The following is a 21883-nucleotide window of genomic DNA, read 5'->3' on the forward strand; positions in this document are numbered from 1 at the left end:
AGCAATTTTATATAGTTTAATTAAACTTCTAGAAAGTATCTGACAAAGTGACCAAACCTATTCATACACAGAAGATGAAAAAAAATATAAGTAAGACTAGTGGAATGCCTCTGGGATTTATTGTTGGCCCTATTATTTTCAACTACTTATATAAAAGTATCTATTGTATGCCCATCAAAAATGCAGATGACATAAATCACAGAGAGATAACTAACACAGTGGATAACTGAGGCAGAATTCAGATCTTGACAGGAAGGGATACTAGTCTTAATCTAAGAAATTAGAATACAAGAAAGATAATCAGTCAAAAAACAGTTGTTGATAACATTTCTTGACACAGATACTGTAACAAGTACTGGAAATCTAAGAACGATAGATGGGAAAATACTAATGGAGGGCTTCTGAGTGAAGATCAATGGAGGCATAAATAGAAGAGATAGAATCTTCAGTTTATATTCAAGACTACCTAATCAGAAAGATGAAATAAATGAGGCATTTGAAAAAGAGTCTAGATGCCTGTCATAAGTAAAATGTACTTTCTGGAAAAAAAAAAGAGAATTGCTAAAATATTGACTTCCCTTTATAATTTAATTCTTCAAATAATGGAAGAATCAAATGGAAATTTTACTCTGTATTCTATTTTCACCAATAAGAAAGAAATGGTTTTAGGTGTAAATTATGACAGTCTTGAAGAAAAGTGACTTGTTTTGTGATAGAAGAGGGGAAATCTGGGCATGGTAATTAAAGTCCACTAGATTTTTTAGAGAACAGACTTTAAAGTGTTCACAGTGAGACAAGACTTGGGACCAAACTTCTATGGGAGAAAATTAGCCCTTGGAGTTTGGAACTATATGAGGATCAGCTAAATAGAGTTGTTTAGATTACATAAGAAGAAAAGGAGGTTTAAGACTTGCTCTCTTTAGTTCCCCAAAGGCAAAATCAGGAGCAAAAGGTGTAAAAATTTCTGCTTGTTAGAGTTCTTTAATCAAAGTCTGGATAGCCAGTCTGCTACAAAAGAATATAAACTACTTAACAGAAGACTTCATATTTTTATCATTGTATCCTCAGTACCTAATACAGTATGTTAAAAAATAAATATTTAATGCATATGTACTGTATTGAAGTCAATATGGTATAAGATACTATTGTTAAAATACAAGTTGGATTACATAGGATGCGAAGTCCCTTCTAACTCTTAAGATCCTGTGAAAAATTACCATGACTTAGACATTTCTATTCAGTCTACATGGCCTTGGTATATTTTACTCAATGCAGACAAGTCATGGCAGTATAATTAAGCTGTGAATAAATTTTTGTAAGTGTTAAAGTTATAACAAATATAACATCACAATAATAATTTTTACATTGAAAAACACATAGAATTAACTAATAGTTCAAATCTATAATGAGATGAGAACTTAAACCAAAGTCTTAAATTTAAGGATAAATCCTTATCTACTCTATCATATTACTTTGGACGTTGGTATAATTAAATGAAGCATAATGTGTCCTTCATCATATATATTTGTTGGACATATTAGAAAAAATTTGATTGCCTGGAGGAAAAATATGAAAAAGGAGAAGATATATAAATACAAAAGGCAGAATTATCACTTACCTTTTCCAGGTCAGGCTCACGTAAAGCTAAAGCCAATTCGTTATTATCCATTACTGATGCTGCTGCCACATCAAGTGGTGTTGAGCCCCGCATTGCTGGGGAAGCTATCAACATGCATAAGATGTGAAAGAAGGACATTTTAATTGCATTTTTTTATTAATAGAATATATTTTAAAGTATCTCTTACCCTCTCTTCCCTCCCTTCATCAGAGAAAGCATCATACAATAAAACATATATGTGTATATAGAGATTATGACTTTCATGATTTCATTTTTCAGTTCTTTCTCTGGAAGTGACATTCTTCAAGTATTAAATTTGTAGCTATATATAATGTTCTCTTGGTTCTATTCATTATACTGTGCATCATCCCATGTAATTCTTTGCAAGGTTCCCCCCCACCCAAGTTAGCCTGCATGGCTTCTTATGTTTCAGTAGTATTCCATCACAATCATATGTCATAATTTGCTTAGCTATTCCCCAATTGATAAGCATCTCCTCAATTCCCATTCTTTTCCACCACTAAAAGAGATACTATAAACATTTTGGAGAATATAGGCTCTTTCCCCATTTTTCCTGATCTCCTTGGGAAGCAGATGGTATTTCTGCAATGGTATTTCTGGGTTTAAGGATATACAGTTTTATAACACTCTGTGTATAATTCCAAATTGTTTTTCAAAATGGGTGGATCAGTTCACAGTTCCAGAAATTATATTTGTCTCCCTTTTTTGACATCTTGTCCTTTTACTCATTTGTCATTTTACTTGTCCTTTTACCCATTTGTCATTTTAGCTGATTTGAGGGTATGAAATAATGTCTTAGAATTGTTTTGGTTTGCATTCTCTAATCAGTAGTTATTTAGAGCATATTTTTCATATGTTTACCCATATATGGCTTTGATTTCTTCATCTGAAAATTATCTGTTCATATCTTTTGCCCAATTATCAATTGGAGGAAAGCTCTTATTCTCTTAACTTTGACAATGTTCTTTCTGTATTTTAGATATGAGACATCTATCCAAGAAGCTGTCTAAAAAATCTTCCCTCAATTTTCTGGTTTTCTTCTAACCTAGGGAACACTTGTTTTATTTATACAAAACCTTTTCAATTTAATGTACTTTAAGTTATGCATTTTACATTTGACAATGCTCTAGATCTCTTGTTTACTTTTAAATTCTTCTCCTATCCATAAATCTGATAGGTAATATGTTCCCTATCCCTCTAATTTGCTTTTAATAACTCCTTTTATATCTAGTTCATGTATCCATTTTGATCTTATCTTAGTTAACTGTGTAAGATATTGGTCTATGCCTGATTTCTATCAAAATATTTCCTACTTGTCCCAACTATTTTTGCCATATAGTGATTTCTTATCCTCAAAATCTTGATTTATATGCTTTTGTCAAATACTAGGTTACTATAATATTTTACTATTGTTTGTTCTCTTTCTGTCTTATTCCATAGATCTACCTTTCTATTTCTTATCCAGTATCAGATAGTTTTGATAATTACTATTTTATAATACAATTTAAAATCTGGTACTTATATAATTTTTTCATTTGTTTTTTCATTAATTATTTTGATATTCTTAATTTTCTTTTCTTTTGAATGAGTTTTATTATTTTTCTAGTTGAATAAAATAGTTTTTTTGATAATTTGATTGGGAAGGCATTTAATAAGTAGATTAGGTAGTATTATCATTTTATTTTTGTTGGTTATGCCCATCAACAAATGAATATTTCCAAATTTGTGTAAAAAATGTTCTATGACTATGTTAATTTAGTTCCTAGGTTTGTTTTGGCAGGTATGCTACTAGGTATTTTATTCTATCTGTGGTTTTTCTTAAATGTATCTCTATCTCTTCTTGCAGGGTTTTGTTAGTCACATATAAAAATGCTGATGATTCATGTGGGTTTCTTTTATATTCTACTACATTACTAAAACTATTGATAGTTTCAACTAACTTTTTAGTTGAATCTCTAGGATTTTCTACATATATGCCATCATGTGGTCTACAAATAGAGACAGTTTTATTACCTTTTTTGTTCTGTGATTCCTTCAATTTCTTTTTCTTCTCATTACTATTGCTACCATTTTAATACTATGTTAAATAATATTTGTAATACTGGTCATCCTTGATTCACTCCTAATTTTATTGGCAAAACTCATAGCTTGTCCCTGTAACAAATATTACTTGCTGATGATTTTAGGTAGATGTTTTGTATACTTTAAAAACCCCATTTATACAAATTTTTTCCATAGCTTTAATAGGAATGAATGTTATATTTTATCAAAGACTTTTTCTCTATGTATTGATATAATCACATAGTTTCTAATATTTTTGTTAATAATGTAATCAATTATCTTGGTAATTTTCCTTATATTAGCCATTCCAATATACCTATTATAAATCCTATTTGATAACAATGTATAATCTTTGTGATATATTATTATAATCTCCTAACTAGTATTTTATTTAGGATTTTTACACCTACATTTATTAATTAAATTGGTTTATACTTTTCTTTTTGTTTTTCCACTTCCTGGTTTAGGTATCAGCAATATATTTGTATCATTAAAAGAATTCGATAAAATTCCTTCTTTACCTATTATTTCAAATAATTTGTTTAACATTGGAATTAGTTGATGCTCAAATGTTTGGTAGTATTCACTTGTAAATTCATGTGGTCCAGATGATTTTTGCTTAGGAAGTTGATTTATGGTCTATTCAATTTCTTTTTCTAAAATAGATTTTTTAGATATTTTATCTTCTCCCCTAATAGTCAGGGCAGTTTATTTTTTGTAAGTATTCTTCCATTTCACTTATATAAGCAAATTTTTTTGCATATAATTGAGCAAAATAACTCCTAATAATTGCTTTAAATTCATCTTCATTAGTGGCCTATTCACTCTTTTCATCTTTAATGCTAGTGATTTGGTTTTCTCCTCTTCTTAAGAAGTCATATAAACCAATATTTTTTCTATTTTGTTAATTTTTTTCATAAAACCAATTTCTATGTTGATTTCTTAATTGAATGGTCACCATAAATTCCATTATATTGATTTTACCTTTAATTTTTAGGATTTCTAATTTCATGTTTAAGATTTTTTTTAGTGTATTAAATTGTCTTTTCTTTCTCCATTTTATTGATTCAAGCATTTAGAAATATACATTTTTTATTATTTTTTGTTTTTGGTTACTAAATAATGTGTTTCAAAATGTAAATTTTGATATTTTAAAGTGGATTTTTAAAATTATATTATCTGATGTCATATTATTTAAATATGTAGATAAAGTACTTTATAAATGCCTGAATGTTGATTACAATTTTTATATAAATTAAGAAAATATACTTAAGAAGTGAATCATTAGATTGAGAGACCTTTTTGCAAAGGTATTCATTCACTCTCTACCAATGAGCATTACAAATATCTAGAACTTAATCAACTGTAAAGAGCTGATTGCATCCAATATAAGGTATGTGATTTGAGCAGGGCAATAGACCTCCTCTGATTTCTGAGAACCAACCTAGCTAACTACGGAGAGGTAAATCACCAATAAGCTGGTCAATTGGTAGTGACCAAAAAAAGCACAACCCAGGGAACAAAAGAAAATATGAAATGGCTCTCAGTACAATAAATCTCTGGTAGTGATAGTAGAGTGGCAAGAAAGGGGACAGAGGGTTCTAAGAATCTCAGCTTTTAAATGACCAATAAATTTTAATTTTAGTTTTGGCAATTTAAATGTGACATCCTTGACCAAAGACCAATAGTGAACACTTGGCTGGAGGAGGCAAATAATTTCAGTCTTGACATTTTTACTATTTAAAAAACCAGAAGAAAGAAGAAAGCTGAAGTTTAAAAAAAAAAAGGAAGAATGGCTCACAGGCACTCCTTGGAGAGGTAAAGAAAAGACTTGGTAGGATAGGTTTTATCTCTGCCCAAACCAAAAAACCATACTCTTTCATAGGCTAGTTGGTCATCACACATTTTAGTACTACTAATAGTAACTACATACAAAAAGATCAATATAAAATAACTGCTTCTTATAAACCAACATCAGTTACTGAGGATGAAATAGGACTACAACAAAGAGACAAAAGAATTCAGAAAATTTCTAAGTCAGCAAACATCCAGAGAGAAATGGAAAGGTTTCCAAAAGAAACATGAAGTTGTAAAAATAGACTCGAATCCAGGACTTCAATCCCCAGAAATCCTTGCTCCACTTCCCCAGAATGCCCTCTAATCTCATTGAATTCTCACCTGGGCCGAGAGCGAGATGGGATATTTAAACCTGGTTGGGAATAGGCTTGGCCTTTCTTTTGGACTTCCATTTTGGAGTAGACACGGCTCTTTCATGATGTGAGGTTATCTTGTCTAGGCCTCTCTGGCCTAGGCATGTGCTTTCTTATTCTGTATTTTCTTTAATCCTTAACCTTTAATAAGCCTCATAAAAATATAATACTCCTTGCAGAGAGAAACTAATTTCTACCTGCCTCAGTCTCCCCTAAAATTTTAATCTTTACAAAGTAAAAATGGGAACTAGTTCCTAAAATCTTACTAAGATGGATGATTGATGATTATAAACAGTGGTGCCACATAAAACAGTGAGAGGTGGTTGAAAATAAAAACAAATTTAAAAACTCCCACAAAAAATCTGATCTAACTAAACCAACTCAAGGATTTTCAAGGTTAAAAATGGCAAGGGAACACTAATGGAAAAAAATTCAAAAATAAAGAAACAAATTGTTTCTTCCACTGAACATTTGGATCTTAACACCATAGTCCCAGAAATGGCACTAACACAAAGAGAGGAAAAACAGCCAAATTAGACTAAATATACATAGAAAGGATCTGTGCTAAAGATGAAACAATTGTGAGATCTTCACCAATAATATAAAAAAAAATGGCAAGTGAGAGAACATTAGTAACCATCATGTTATAGACCATACACAGAAAATTCTGATCTGTACTAGTAGAGGGAATTTCTGACTCTATGGGAACATATAATCATTTCAATTACTGAAAAGATATTATACACTACTTTCATATATGTAATATATACATGCATAATACTTAAGGATTTTATTTGTAATTTTACTAAATCATAGTAAAATTTTGAAATTATTTTAAAATATATTTAAAATTTTAAGTAGGTAAGAAAAAGATTAAATGTGTTATCTGTTTTTGTGACAATAAATCACAACTACTTAAGATAATTTAGATTATAATATATTTAACATCCTTATTCTTCTTCAGTAATATAGGATACTAAATATTTTTAAACAGTAATCTTTTCACTTACCAAGACCAACGCTGCTATTTTCTAGTAAATAACTAAGATGATCAAACATAGCTTTTTGATTCTGCCGGCTTATACGGCAGAAATAACACAGAAACCGACAACAGTTGGCCACCATCTTGGGAAAGGTGATTTCCTACATAAAAAAAACACTACTGTTAATGCAAAGCTATGTACAGCAAATATTACAGCTTAATTCAAACTACTTATGAATAACTGTCTTATGATTTAAATATATTTTTGACTTACAATGTTATAGATATACACACAGACATATTAGTAATTTTTTAAAATATGTTTCTCAAAAGGTAGATTAAGCATATAAACATGGATGAAATTTATATTTTAAAGACATTTATAAATAGTTAAGAGCACTTTATAACAGAAAATATGTTTCATGTTATTAAAAATCTCAATAAAATTTTATGACAAATATATTTTTGAAAATTTTTAATACTATTATAACTTTAATATTCTCAAGGATCTACAATGATCTACAATGTTGTAGAATCCTGATATACATAATATAGGAAGAAGTTCAAAATCATTACAATAAATTTTGATAAATTATTACACAAATTCTTTAATTCTCCTAGAATTTTGTTTTATGAAGAATTATTTCTATCAACAAGGCTATCAAATATGACTTGGGAAATAGTATCATGGAGAATTTTGTAATAATCACTTCATTACATATATTCTAATTTCTTGTATACATTAATAATTTCCCTTTCATATAATAAATTTCTTAAAGACAGAGTGATTTTAAAAATATTTATGACCTCAGCTTCTAAAAATATATTATACAGAGTAGGAATTTAATACATTTGTTCAATTGAAAAGAATTTAATTTGCCTTATTAAAGATCAAATTAAAGCATTTAAGATATAGTATTAATTTATCAATATTTTAAATACTTCATAAGACCAACAATGGAAAATTAATATTATTGTCACTGTAAAAAGAAGGAAATGTTCATTCAATAAGATAAAATTATCTAATAATTCACAGTGGAACTAGTACTGAAGTTCCACTATCTGACATGAAAACTAAATTTAGAGCTCACAAACTGAGACTAAAGTTTCCAGAAATTAATGTGGAAAGACTGATTTCAAATGGATTTCCAAGTAGGAAAATCACGATTAAGAAACTGTTTACCATACTGACCTTCAAAAATGTCACCCAAACATCTGTTTATTCTTTGATCAATTCAATACATTTACCAAACATTATTAATCATCTACTAAATGCAGAAAAGAACTTTTATTCAAAGTTGTAAAGGACAGAGTCTTTCTGCTTAGGGAAGTTATAATCTAGTAGGGGGATAAGACAAAGATAAATATAATACACCTTTATACATGATATATTAATTAGGCTGCTACAAACCAAATGCCATCCAAAGTTTGAGACTAGCTTTTTGTGAGGTGTGTGTGTGTGTGTGCTTGTGCATGTACACATGTGTAAGACAGAGAGAAAGGAAGAGACAGAGATATAGAGAGACAGAGAAAGAGAGAGGAAGGGAGAAAGAGAGTGAGAGTGATCTGGGTGGGGTGGGATTAGGAGAGGCTTTGTGACAGAGGTGGTATTGAATTGGGTTGTAAAGGATACATAGGCTAAAAAGGAAAGGCAGGACATTCTAGGCATCTAAGGAAAGGCACAATGATGGAAATGTTACAATACGTGCTCTGGTGAAAGAAATCAATCCATTTTGGCTAGAGAATAAAGTGAATGGAAATGAGTAACATGTGATAAGACTGGCAAAGTACTGGCATTAAACTGTAAAAAGCCCAGAAAGGCAGGTAATGAAGAAATTTATTCAGTAGTCAATAGGAATCCAATATGGATTTCTGAGTGAAAAGTGGTGGCATACCCAGATTGTCTCTTTACCTTGGACTCGCCACCTCCAAGGACATTGACCATTACTTCCATTACTGTCTCATGCATTCCCAGTGCCCGCATCAGATTGGGATGTTGGTAAAACACTTTGTTGTTCATGATATCTCTACAAGGATTAGGGAATGAGGTACAGAAAATTAATAAACGATCATTACATTTTCAGGGAAAAATACCTACTATTCTATTTTATAAGTTATAAGTACCCTGATGACTGAGAGAAGATTTTTATTAATATACAAATATAAATACATTTTAGAACTTTAGTTCAATGTATTAATTTTTCCTTGACAAAAATTAAATTTTACAGTTCATAAAAATGACACAAAACTTTTATAGTGAGATCTATTCATTCATCTAATAAATATGTAATATATTAGTTACAATGCAATTTATGAAAATTTTATTTCCATTTACCTTTGATTCTTTAATTGTATAACTTTTATTTCCAAAATGTGTTTTTAAACTGATTATGTAGGCAGTTTGTTAAAATCTCATTTATAGGGGGCAGCTGGGTAGCTCAGTGGATTGAGAGCCAGGCCTAGAGATGGGAGGTCCTAGGTTCAAATCTGGCCTCAGCTACTTCCTAGCTGTGTGACCCTGGGCAAGTCACTTGACCCCCATTGCCTAGCCCTTACCACTCTTCTGCCTTGGAGCCAATACACAGTATTGACTCCAAGACGGATGGTAAGGGTTTAAAAAAAATCTCATTTACATATAATGTTCATATGGTAATTACCAAACTGTTTAAAAGTATCATTTTAGAATTCTTGAGTAATAGAATCAATTCCCCAACTTCAACATTTATTTTGTATGTAAATGTCACAATAAGTCAAGGAGATAAAAACTTAGAAAAGTGTTTATGTCCATTCTCTAAAGCAGCTGCCTTCCAGAGAGACTGAATAGTTATTCATATTTCAATACCACTGTGTTTTTAGAAAAATACACAAGGAGTTAAGAGATGAAGTACTAAATGTAAGAAACAACAAGTAGTACAGTAATGAAAAACTGTAGAGTGTACAGCTAGTCAAGACAATCAATGAACATTTATTACAAACCTACTATGTGCCACAGTACTAAAAACTAGAGATGGATGACATGAAAAATGAATGGAAGATAGAAGGGGCTAAATTATGAGAAATTTTAATTAATAGAGAACTTATAGCTGATCCTAGAAGAAATAGGGGGCCACTGAAGTTTACTGAGTAGGAGGGAGTGACATGATCAGAATTATACCATAGGAAAATTATTTTGGCATTTATGTGAAAGATAGATTGGAATTTGGGCAGGGAGTTCAATTCGCATAACTGTAACAATTTATTGGGAAAACAATATAAAGAATGATTACAATGATGTAAATTGAAAGAACAAACAAAAAGAAAAATGAACATGATATCAAAACGCTTTGTAAAAGCCTATCCTCAGAGAAGGGTTCAGAACCTGAACTTCCCTTCCTTGAAGGGGTGAGAGAAGATGAGTATAAAACACTGAATATCCTGACTAAATATCCTGTCAGTCAATGTCAGTTATTTTTGCTGAGCTGCCTTTTCTCTTTCATCATTAATCTTTTTTTCCTTAAAATTTCCTTTTTTTTTGAGGAATTTTTCCCTATTTTAAAACTTAAATAAAACCTTACAAAATAGACTTTAGAAAATAAGTTACAAATTGTAGCAAAAGGCTTTTCCCCCAAGGGAGAAATCTTGTTCTCTTCTCCCTCTTTGGGAATCTATCTCCCTTGAACCTATGCTTTCCCTCCCCTTCATTCTTAAGACTCCAAGGTTCCTTTGTCCTCTATCCATTTCTTCATGACCCACACAGTAGATCTAGGGTCCTTGATGCTGAGGAATAGAGGGGAAAAAAGAACTCAGTACAACTCTAACCCTTTCCTAAGAACTGGACAACCAGCATCCTGGGAAATTAGTCCCATACAGCCTAAGATGGGAGTCAGAGAGAAATGGCTAAAGGGCCATTCTTCTCCAGGGTTGGGATTTTCCTTGATTCTGAATCTTTCATTGGAAGGGGCAGGAAGAAAGCATCTCTAACTGTTCTATTGTTCTATCCTGCCAACTCTCTTGAGTCCTTTCCATGAGGATGTCAGAAGAGATCAGATCCAAACTCTCCTGAGTTAAAAAGCAGAAATAAGAACCCCAATGTCCCAGTCCTTGGGAGAAACAATTCAGAGGGAGAAACCGAGGTCTGGGGGCCACTGGAGTGAAGGGTCTAAGACCAGTCATGGGGGTGGATGGAGAGGAGAGGAGAGATCCACATCCATTGCTGTAGGTGACTCTCTTGTTAATCTTTTTAATAAGGGACAGTATTATAAGAGCAACATCCTAATGAAATCATAAGCCCATGCAAATAAAGTTGATGTTGTTTTCCCTAAGAGGTTACAAAGCGATACCAAGGCCTTAACTGAGCCTCTGACTGAACTGATATGATTTCTTGGTCACTAAGGGTATAAAAAGGCCCACTCCAATGCTTCAATTTTGAAGATAGCCTGAGGCCACTGTAGATATTCAATATTTTTTAAACATCTACTATTTTTCAGGCATTGTGATCTGCTGACCATAAGGATATTTGACAGATTTTTGTTACATAGAGACAGGTATATGTGTAAGCTAAGTTGGAAAATCTTTACTGACTATCCTTTCTGTGATATAGTTAAGCCAATCCTCCCTTGTTGAGAGCAGAAAGATCTATGAGTGCCTTCTTTCTAACCAACAACAAACTTTAACTAACAGGATACGAACTTGAGTTGGGCCCAAGCATAACAGAATGATTGATGGATAAAGGAGGAGAAAAGAGATCTATTCAGAAATAAATGTAATATAAAAACAAAGTATCAATAAAAGACAAAACATTTTAAGACTATTAGCCATTATTCATAAGAATATAAACATAGAATTGATTACAGGCAAGACAGATAAAAAACTAGATTGCTAAAGGTTGGAAAAAGCTTATTTTCACTGATGAAACTAATTGTTTTTTACATTTAAGGCTAGACCAAAAAAACTATTATATGACAGTTCTGTCTGAAAAAGATTCCTGAAACACCTCAAAATTTGTTTGTCCATTTTTAGTAAAACTTTATAATGGTTATTAATAAGTATTAGAAATAATTGTTAAGAGGATTTTACTAACAAGCAGTCTGTCAAAGTTTCGATTCAATGGAAGATTTCTACCACTAAGGAAAAATTTGAGAACCACTGTTCTAAGAATTCCAGATAAGTATATAAGGTCCTCATTAGATTCTCATCAGAGTGTGAAACATTCACTTCAAAATGCTTTGAGTAATATTTTATTTACATTGGGCCTAGGTATCCTGTCTACAATGAGGGAAGTATGAACTTTGACAAATATATTAATTGAGAAAGAGAATTGTTCTGGAATTATAGAAATTCTCAAATTAATATAGAATGTTGCAAGATATTAGGTCATGAAAAGTTAAGAATTTGATCCAAAAGTGAGTTAAACATTCTTTAATGTCCTAATTTAAATGTCACTGACAATCTAAGGACTGTTAAATGAACACTTAACAGATGATGTAATAAAGTGTTGTTTCATGTTGAATTAAAGGAAATATATCAAAATCTCATGAGCTCAATGAAAAAATAATATACATAACTGAAGCAAAAGGAGAACATTTTGCAGGTTCTGAGTTTTTTAAAAAATTAAAAAGTTGTAAAATTACTTTATACATCAATGTCAATAAAAGTAAATATTTTACTTTAAGTAAAGTCACATACCACTAATATGACAATTTTTGAAAAATAATTGAGTTTTTGTTCTTTTATTTCTTTTGCTAACTGACATGAAAATATAACTATATTTTTCAGAGATATTTGATATAAATATTTTTTAGGTAATAGCTCTTTCTCTCATATTCTAATTGCTTTGATTTATTCTACATAAAAAAACTTTTCTCTTCCATGTAATCCAAATTATCTACTTTATCCTTTCTTTTTTTTTAAACCCTTACCTTCCATCTTAGAATCAATACTGTGTACCAGGTCCTAAGGCAGAAGAGTGGTAAGGGCAAGGCAATGGGGGCTAAGTGACTTGCTAAGGGTCACACAGCTAGGAAGTGTCAGGCCAGATTTGAACCTAGGACCTCTTATCTCTAGGCCTGACTCCCAATCCATTGTGCCCTCCAGCTGCTCTCTATTTTATCTTTTTTGATTGACTCTATTTCCTATTTGTTTAAGAAACTTTTCTTTAATCACAAGGAAAGTTCTCTTCTAATTTTTTATTGGGTGACCTTTAATATTCAAGTTGTTTAGGCTTAATTTATTTCAAAGGAAACTTATAAATAAGTATTTTCTAGATGCTAAAAAGGTAACAAGAATGCTGCCATGGTGTTAAAAACAAAATAAAAAAGTAATTAATTGTTTTTAATATAAACCTCAATGGTTCTTAACATATTTTTCTATCTCATTCTTTATATATATGTCATACAAATATGACTTATAAAGCTTGATTACAGGTATAATTTTTTTAAATGATACAAAATCATAGATTTCTTGAATTGAAAGTTACCTAAGAGGTCATCTAGCCCAACTTCTTAAAGATTTAAAAATTGATAAAGCAAAATATTTTAGAAACAGAAAAAAACCAAATGCTCACATGGCCACTTTAAAAAGTAGATATTAATAGATACCATTTGCTACTGGAATACAACAATAAAGAAGAAATTTATGAGAGGGAATGTGTTGTACAGAAGTCAATCAATTTACCCTAATCCACGGATCATAAGCTTCTCTTCTTCCTTGCCCATCCTGACACTTAGTAGAGAACGGATTTGTCCGAGGGAGGCCAGCAAACTTATGGTATCTTCCACTGAGACTCCATTTATGGTGTAAGTCTTTGGTAATGCCCGAACCAAACCACCAATGCCATCATATTGACGATGTAGTAAAACAAACATAGCCCTCACCAACTCGGGGTCCTCAATGACAGACTCCTGAGCCCATCGGACCATTGTCTCAGAGATCAGCTGCTGAAGGGTAGCTAGGAAGATAAAACATAAGGAAAAAAAGAGAAACTTTAATTAATTTCCTGTCTAGTCTTTCATTTAAGATGAAATGACTATGAGTAATATCAATAGAAAAAATTCATGAGGCATTCTTATAAAAATATTAGATGGTAAAGTTAAATATATCTTCAAAATGGTTTAATTTATATACATGAATAAAAATGTTGTCATTTCTATACTATAAAAACAGCCAACATACTCAATTATATTTAGTAAAAGAAAACCTCTGAAATGTGAAAAAAACTATTCATATTAGTTAGAGTATATAAATTTACTCAAAATAAAATATTTGTTTTTACTGAATGTAAATTTCATAAATTTTTACATCATTAAGACAACTGAATATGCAGTTTATTGTCCTTTTGCTTCATACATTATACGTATAAAATGGAACTTCATATTATCAACTTATTGCACACATTCTATTTTAAGCATATTTATTAATAAATTAAAAATCTTTCTCAGGTAAAAATGCATAATACATCTTAGAGGAGACATAATCTTAATTTTAGTATTTGAAACTGTTGCAAAATTGTAATGCTTACATCTATATTTTCAAATTTGCAGATATAAATGTATTATTTCTAGAAAAAAATCCAGATTGTCTAAAAGTTTTTCCTTGCTTTATTATACTTGCCTTCCTTCAATAATTCTGTAATAAATACTAAAATATTAGATTCTTAATTTTTCCAAAGAGTCAACATTTTTTGTTTCTTTGGTAATATTATTTGGCAATTTTATTAATATTTACATATACACATCTATCATTAAGTTCTACTCCAATGTCTTATATATACATCTTTTTTAGGTAGCTTCAGCTTCTACACCTTCATCTTTACCTTCAGCCTCTGCAAACAGCTGGGGAATATTTGGCCTCAAGGCACATTATTACACCTGGTGAGCGCAGTTGCCTTATCCAATTTACCAGCAGAACAGAGAAAAAGCCCTTTCAGGGCAGAAAAACTCAAACTCACAGATCCAACAAACAGACAGAGTAACAAGAATACATCTCATAAGGAGGGGGGAAAGAAGGAAAAAAATATGAGTAAACAACAGGAAAAGAAAAAGAAATTACAATAGACAACTTCTATTTAGGTAATAAACAAAGAACAAAGAGAACAGAGGAGGACCAAGGAACAGACATAAAAAACTCAGAAACTCCAAGAAATTAGACTCAGGCTCTAGAAGAGCTAAAAATACAATTGAAAAAATAAGTAAGAGAGGTTGAAGAAAATTGGGAAAATTAAGAAGCAAAATAGCTCATCTGGAAATAGTTACGTGATCTAAAACAAGAAAATAGTGCCCTAAAAGTCAGAATTGAACAACTCAAAAATGATACAAAAAAGTAAAAAATAAAAATAATGATTTAAAAAAATAGATCTAAAGGAAAAGGAGGATCAAAAAGTAAAGGGAGAAATTGTCTTTAAAAATTAGAACAGAACAATTAGAAGCAAATTGCATCACAAGGCATTAAATATCTGTAAAACAAAATCAAAAGAATGAAAAAATTGAAGAAAATATGGGACACCTCATTGATGAGATAACTGAGCTGGAAAAGAGATCCAGGAGAGACAATTTAAGAATTATTGGACTACCAGAAAATCATGACAAAAAAAATCCTTCCTGTCATTCTACTAGAAATTATCCAAGAAAACTACCCTGATATTCTTGAATAAAGGGGTAAATTGAGATTGAAATAATCCACAGATCTCCTTCTGCATTAAATCCCCAAATAACATTGCCCAGGACAGTTATAGATAAGCTCAAGAACTTCCAGACCAAAAAAAAAGATACTACAAGTTGCTAAAAAGAACCATTCAGATATCATGGAGCCACAGTCAGGATTACACAGTGTAAGGATAATTTTAGGTTTGTGACCTAATCTAAATTAATTTCATCACCAGAGAAAATCACAAATAAAATACCCAAGTCAGTTTGGAAATTTATGGTGATTTTAATTAATATAGAGGGAAGGGATTAAGGAGAAGAGAGAGAAGAGGGTATAGGATTTCTCCTGCCTTGCTTGTTCCAAAGAGAGTTCAAAGACCTCCACCATGAGGTCTTTGAAGAAGATTAGAGGCTTTTCTAAGAGGATAGTGTTTGGAAGGTAAAGGAGAAAAGAATCAGCCTAAATGCTGAGAGAGCTCAGTGAAGATGCCTCACCTGAACTAGGCTTTTCAGCTTCTCTCAGTGTAGTATCAAGGAAAACTCACCACAAAAAACAGGCAATAGCTGCCACCACACCAAGATGCTGAAACACTCAGCAAGCTGCTGCCAGAGCCACCTCTCCACCGAAAGAGGCCAGAGAGAGGAAGTGACACGAAATATATAGACAGTTTTTACATCACTTTCCTGCGTCTCACATGTACCATTGGTAACTTAAGCTTGACTTAGGACAGCCCAGGGGTCTGACAGTTGTTTCTGATTTGTCATTTGCTAGCACATGTCTGTCATAGGCCATCCTCCTAAACACTTAATCCTTAAGTATGGGTGTAGACATTCATGTTTTTGTTAGACTAAGTAGGGTGGAGTAATCTAAAGTTCACAACAGGACATGGCTGAATCCACACTAAATAACCAGAAGGCATGGAATATGATATTACAGAAAGCAAGGGAACTGGGTCTACAACCAAGAAGCAACTAGCCAGCAAAAATGACTATATTCTTTTAGGAGAAAGTATGTTTAATAAAACAGAAGATTTGCAAGCATTCCTAAAGAAAAAAAAAAACAGACTTAGACAGAAAATTTGATGCCCAGACACAGAACACAAGAGAATTAAAAAAAAGGTAATTAAGAAAAAAATTTAGGGACTCAATAAGGTCACATGATTTGTATTTCTATATGAAAATATGATATTGTTAATTTTTAAAAATTGTTATTGTCATTGGAGTAGCTAGAAGAAGTATACTTAGAGAATACAGTGGTAAATTGTATAAGATGATATGTCAAAATAATATAAAAATAATGGGTAAAAAAGAGGAACACTAAGATAAATGGGGAAAGAGATAAAATGGGTAAATATATATATTTAATAAATAAGCTTACTGGGGGTCTTTTTAGTTTGATAAACACCTCTGAATTAAAGAGTTTATGTTGACCACTTACAAAGAAAGTGGCCTTCATAACCTGCCCCCTACACATAACTTTCCAGTTTCCTACACCTTATACTCTACTTCTCACTCAATGTATTCTGATCCAGTGACACTGGCTTTTTTGCTGTTCCTCTCACATGATAGTTCATCATCTTATGACTGAACATTTTAACTCACTGTTCCCCATGCCTAAAAGGTTCTTCATCCTCATCTTTGCTTTTTATCCTCCCTGGTATCCTTCATGTATCAGCTACAGTCCCACTTTCTACAAGAATCCTTTCTTGATCCTCTTTAATGCCAATTCCTTCTCTCTATTGATTATTTCCAATTCATCCTGTATATGTCTTTTTATACAGCATTCCTTATATGTTGTTCTTCTGCTCTTCCAATAGACTGTAAGTTTCTTTAAAGTAGGGATTGCTTTTTTACCTTTCATTATATCCAGTGTTTAATTTTATGTCTGCTACACAGAAGGTTAGTTGACTCACATACAAATATAACATGAGAATTTACTATTGAGGAAGATAAATAATTTTGAATTCATGATTTCCCACCTATACCAATGTTTGCTATTCCTCATTTTTACCAATTCTAATCATATTAATAAAATTTAACAAATTGAATCATAATAATCTAATCAAATTACCAGCTCTAATAATAATTATCTCTGTGAAATATCAGTTACTAGTATATCAATAAACTTGAGCTGAAGTTTTGATGAAAAGGTAGGACACAGTAGTATTATGATATCTGGGTTATAGAATAATACAAATAAGTCTCTCAGAACTTCAATTTAAGAAGGTTAGTCAATGTAGATGTAGTTAATGTAGATGTTAGTCAAGTAGATGACTACATCCCTTTCTCTCCCACACAGCTATACTATTATGAGACTTTACTATTATGCTCCTGCTCCAGGTACCTTCCTTTGTGGTCCCCACACTTTTATAATTTCCTTTTGTTTGTTGTTCCCCCCTGCAAGCTTCTTATGGTCTGCTTGAAATCTTTTTCTTTTTGTTTTTTTTTTCTAGTGCTTAGCACACTGACTAACACATAGTAGGTGCTTAATAAATGTTTATTGAATTTAAAATGACTTAAAACAAAACTAAGACTTTTGGGACACTTTGTATAGTATATTTTCCTTAGAATAAAAACTCTATTAATAAGGGAATTATATCATTCATAGAAGGAAACAAGAAATATTCTTATATAAAGCAAGGGCATAAAAATAATAAAGAAGATACCTATCATTTCATTATGCCTCAACTTTTCATCAGTTTTTATTTTCTAATAATAGCTGGGTCAGAGGACAGTTGGTACTTCAGTGGACTGAGAACAGGGCCTAGAGATGGGAGGTCCTGGGTTCAAACATGGCCTCAGACACTTCCTAACTATGTGACCCAGAGGAAGTCATTTTTGACTTGTCCTTATTGCCTATCCCTTACCACTCTTCTGTCTTGGAACCAACACAAAGTATTGGTTCTAAAGTGGAAGGTTAGAGTTTTTTTTTTCATAGCTTAAATATACAGTTTTTGAAAAGCAACAATTTGAAGCTCTGGTCTCTTCCAATTGCCTAGGCGGAATTTAATAACTACTACAAGGAGCCTCTGGTGTTACTCTGAGTTTCAGTTGTTGTATGCTTAAATCCTTCTGTTGTTGGTAATGAGTTTCATTTATTTAATGACTGTTAAAGGAATAAATATGCTTCAGTAAAAGCAAAATCCTATTCTTTGCTGACATTACCCAGTTGTTGTTGTTGTTGTTTTTGTCTCAAAAGGTAAGAATATAACAACTACCCAGCAGCCTTGTCCTGCTGTTCATCTTAGCTTCCCATTTCAAGAATATGGACATAAAATCTAGGAATGTTCTTATCTCTCTAGAGTTTCCATTTATATATATATATCCCCTGTCTATTCTAAGGTTTTCAGGTCTCCCCCTACACAATAATGAGATGAATACTGATCCCTTCTGGCAGAAAATCTTAGCTGTTAGTGAAAGGAGAATTTACTGGACAACATTTTCAAAGTATTTTTTCTTAAATGTAATATAATAATGTTTAAATAAATAAGAATAACAGCTTTTACAATTGACTGAATCTGAAATGACTCAATGGAGCACAAGTGGTTGTAGGAAACTGCTATTATCTCTTCACATAGAGCACTATATATGTTTTCAGTGATAATACATGTATAACTAAGATTAATCTGCTTACTAGCTCCTTGGAAGGGGAAGGGAAGAATGGAGGGAGACAACTTGGATCATATAACTTCAGAAAACTTATCTGGAAATTTGTTTCTAAAGTAGCCTTATACTATAGTATATAGGAAATATATTTAAGCAGTTTAATTAATTTAGTAAGAAGAGGATGGGAATCTTTTTCAAGGTATTAAAGGCAAAATCAGGGATTTCCAACCAAATCTGATTAATTTTGGTCACTGGAAGCTTCTGGTACCAAGAAAAAGGAAAACCGAGAAGTTCATTCTTCTTTGTTTCTCTTTCCTTTTAGGGCCATACCTACTATTTTTAGAGTAAAAGATGTTGAAAGGAGCATATTATATAAATATATACTTAATCATTTCTTGTAAAATTGTAAGACTGTATTTAAGATTGTTTCAAAATGTTAAAAATTTGAATAATTACATCTTAATTTTATTTTCCATTATTCTCAGAGACCAAATCACTTACAAAATTAACAATAGGCCTTAAAGACTATAATTTACTTCACTACATTTTACAGAATGACGTTATGTAGGAGGAAAAAAGACAGCAAAACTAACATCTAAAGTGTTCACATTTTTTTTTGAGCTACTTATTTCATAGTCACCTCATGCTTAAAGATAGCAATGTGGCTATCCTTGTAGGGTCAGTTCTTTTAGGAATTTCAGAATTCTGAAGGTCAACTCTTATGAAAAACTAAAATTTCATTATAAAAAAGTATGCTATTCATGTTCTTAAACCCTACCATGTAGTGATACTTACAGGGCTTCTTGGAGTCATTTTCAATAGGTTTCTCTGTTTGCTTCTTCTTTAGGTATGTCACTTTTTCTACCAAGTAAAGCAGTCGTCCTCGGATTGTTAAATCGCTATTTCCATCCAGTGCTCCATCTTCATCCAGTTCAATTCCTAAAATATAAAAGCCAGAAGAGAAATACAAATAAGATGTCTTTTGCAAATTTGCTTATAAAATTCTATACATTCATGTAAATTAGTATCAGATCTTCCTATCTGCATTAGGAAAAAATGATTTTCACCAACATGGAACACAACTGTCACGCATGACCAGGGTTATGATAAAAACTTTAATGTAGGTTATATTCAGACCTTTCCATAGTGAAATAATACCAGCAACCACATTTTTGTCTCTTTAGAGTTTAATATTACCCCGCATGTCTTTCACTCTGTTCTGACTATAATTTTCTTATCATCAAAAGTACATAATGCACTTAAGAAACTTTAAAATACTATATAAAGGTCAGTTATTATTACTGCTATTATTATTGCTATACTTAACACCTGTGAGCCCAGGAGTATAGCAGGCAATATGAGGAAGGCAGAAAATTCTACTGTTATTCTAAGATCTTCCTCAACTATATGCAGTGGGACTCCTGGTGCCTGATAATTCTCTTCCAAACAAGTCTCTAGATCCCTTCCCCACACACTGGCAGCTATTCACTCCATCAGAGTGCTTTGCTTGCTTCTGTTTAAAATACTTTACAAAAGATAAAGTAGCTTTCAATATATAATTTTATTACCTAAAATTTACTTATGCAAACAAACTGTTTGGCAAAAGATATATATTACTGACTTACCAGAACTTCTCTGAAATTTCAAAATACTACATGCTATCTTCTCTATATCAACTTTTATCTTTGTCCTTTACTGTCTGAGAATTAATCCTCTGAATTCACTGAAGAAAATATTCCCATCAAAATAAATTCCTGCATCTGTTTCAAAAGTATTTTTAAAGGGTAACTTAGGTGGCACAGTCAATAGAATGACAGGCTTAATGTTAGGAAAACCCAGGTTCAAATCCAACTTCAGATACTTCCTAGCTATGTGACTCTGGGCAAGTCACTTAGCCCTATTTGTCTAGTCCTCACCCTTTTCCCTAGAATAGTTACAAGCATAGAAAGTAAGAGTTATTTTTTTAAGAACTTTTTGGCTCATCAAAGCCCCAATTATGCCTATTCTCCTCCAATATGCAAAACCATTATTCCTAACTCCTCTCTATTAATCAACATTTTGCTTTTCTGTAATTCAGTTAGGTGTTAGCAAGAAAATATTTTTATTATTAAATTAAAACTATTCACAACAAATTATCCATGGATGATGTTCATAAAATCTAGTGTACATTTTAAATTTAAGAAACTAAAACAAAACAAATCTTTGTTAGAATGTACATGGCAGATGTTTTAAAAGAAAGTATTTTCAATACAACTTGGCTCCTGTCCTCTACTTTACCTCAAACAACTAAGAATGGTGGTCAGAAGGATATTTGGCACTCCATCACTGAAAGGTTTCTTGTCATATATGGACACAAATTGACATACTGAAGATGACATTTTATAGAAATTCATTTCAAAAAGAACTAAATGTAGAATATATATTCTGGTAGAAACAACATTATAAATGTTTTCTACATTATCCCATGAAGACTATTTTTATAGTAGGGCTCAAACTATAGTGTTAAGATAATTATCAAATCTAAACACAATTTATAGTAACTTTTCAAGGAAAAAACTAATTCCAAATTATAATTTGATTTCACAAAAACATCTCCCCTAATGCATCCTTGACAATAGGAATAATAAGACTTGTGTCCCATACAGGGTAACATCAGCAGCTGTAAAATTCCTGAATTCATGCAGTATCAGGGGTGGGCAATAGAACACAGAGGAGAATTAATGATCTAGAATCTATCCAGATTCTAGATCTAGATATCTAGAATCTA

The 21883-nt window shown here is 31.6% G+C and overlaps 1 protein-coding gene across 2 annotated transcripts in view; it reads right to left on the reverse strand.

The window, feature by feature from the left end:
- The window catches only part of RYR2 (ryanodine receptor 2), a 760518-nt gene that overhangs the window by 250690 nt on the left and 487945 nt on the right, over positions 1-21883 (reverse strand). For both annotated transcript variants that reach the window (XM_056816085.1, XM_056816086.1), the window contains 5 exons: positions 19912-20055; positions 13544-13817; positions 8805-8919; positions 6921-7053; positions 1619-1722 (listed from right to left, as the gene is read on the reverse strand). In XM_056816085.1, the coding sequence (XP_056672063.1) occupies positions 1619-1722; positions 6921-7053; positions 8805-8919; positions 13544-13817; positions 19912-20055 (770 nt within the window). The remainder of the gene's footprint in view (positions 1-1618; positions 1723-6920; positions 7054-8804; positions 8920-13543; positions 13818-19911; positions 20056-21883) is intronic.

This window comes from Monodelphis domestica, chromosome 2 (assembly GCF_027887165.1).
Source record: "Monodelphis domestica isolate mMonDom1 chromosome 2, mMonDom1.pri, whole genome shotgun sequence".
NCBI classification, from domain to species: Eukaryota; Metazoa; Chordata; class Mammalia; order Didelphimorphia; family Didelphidae; genus Monodelphis; species Monodelphis domestica.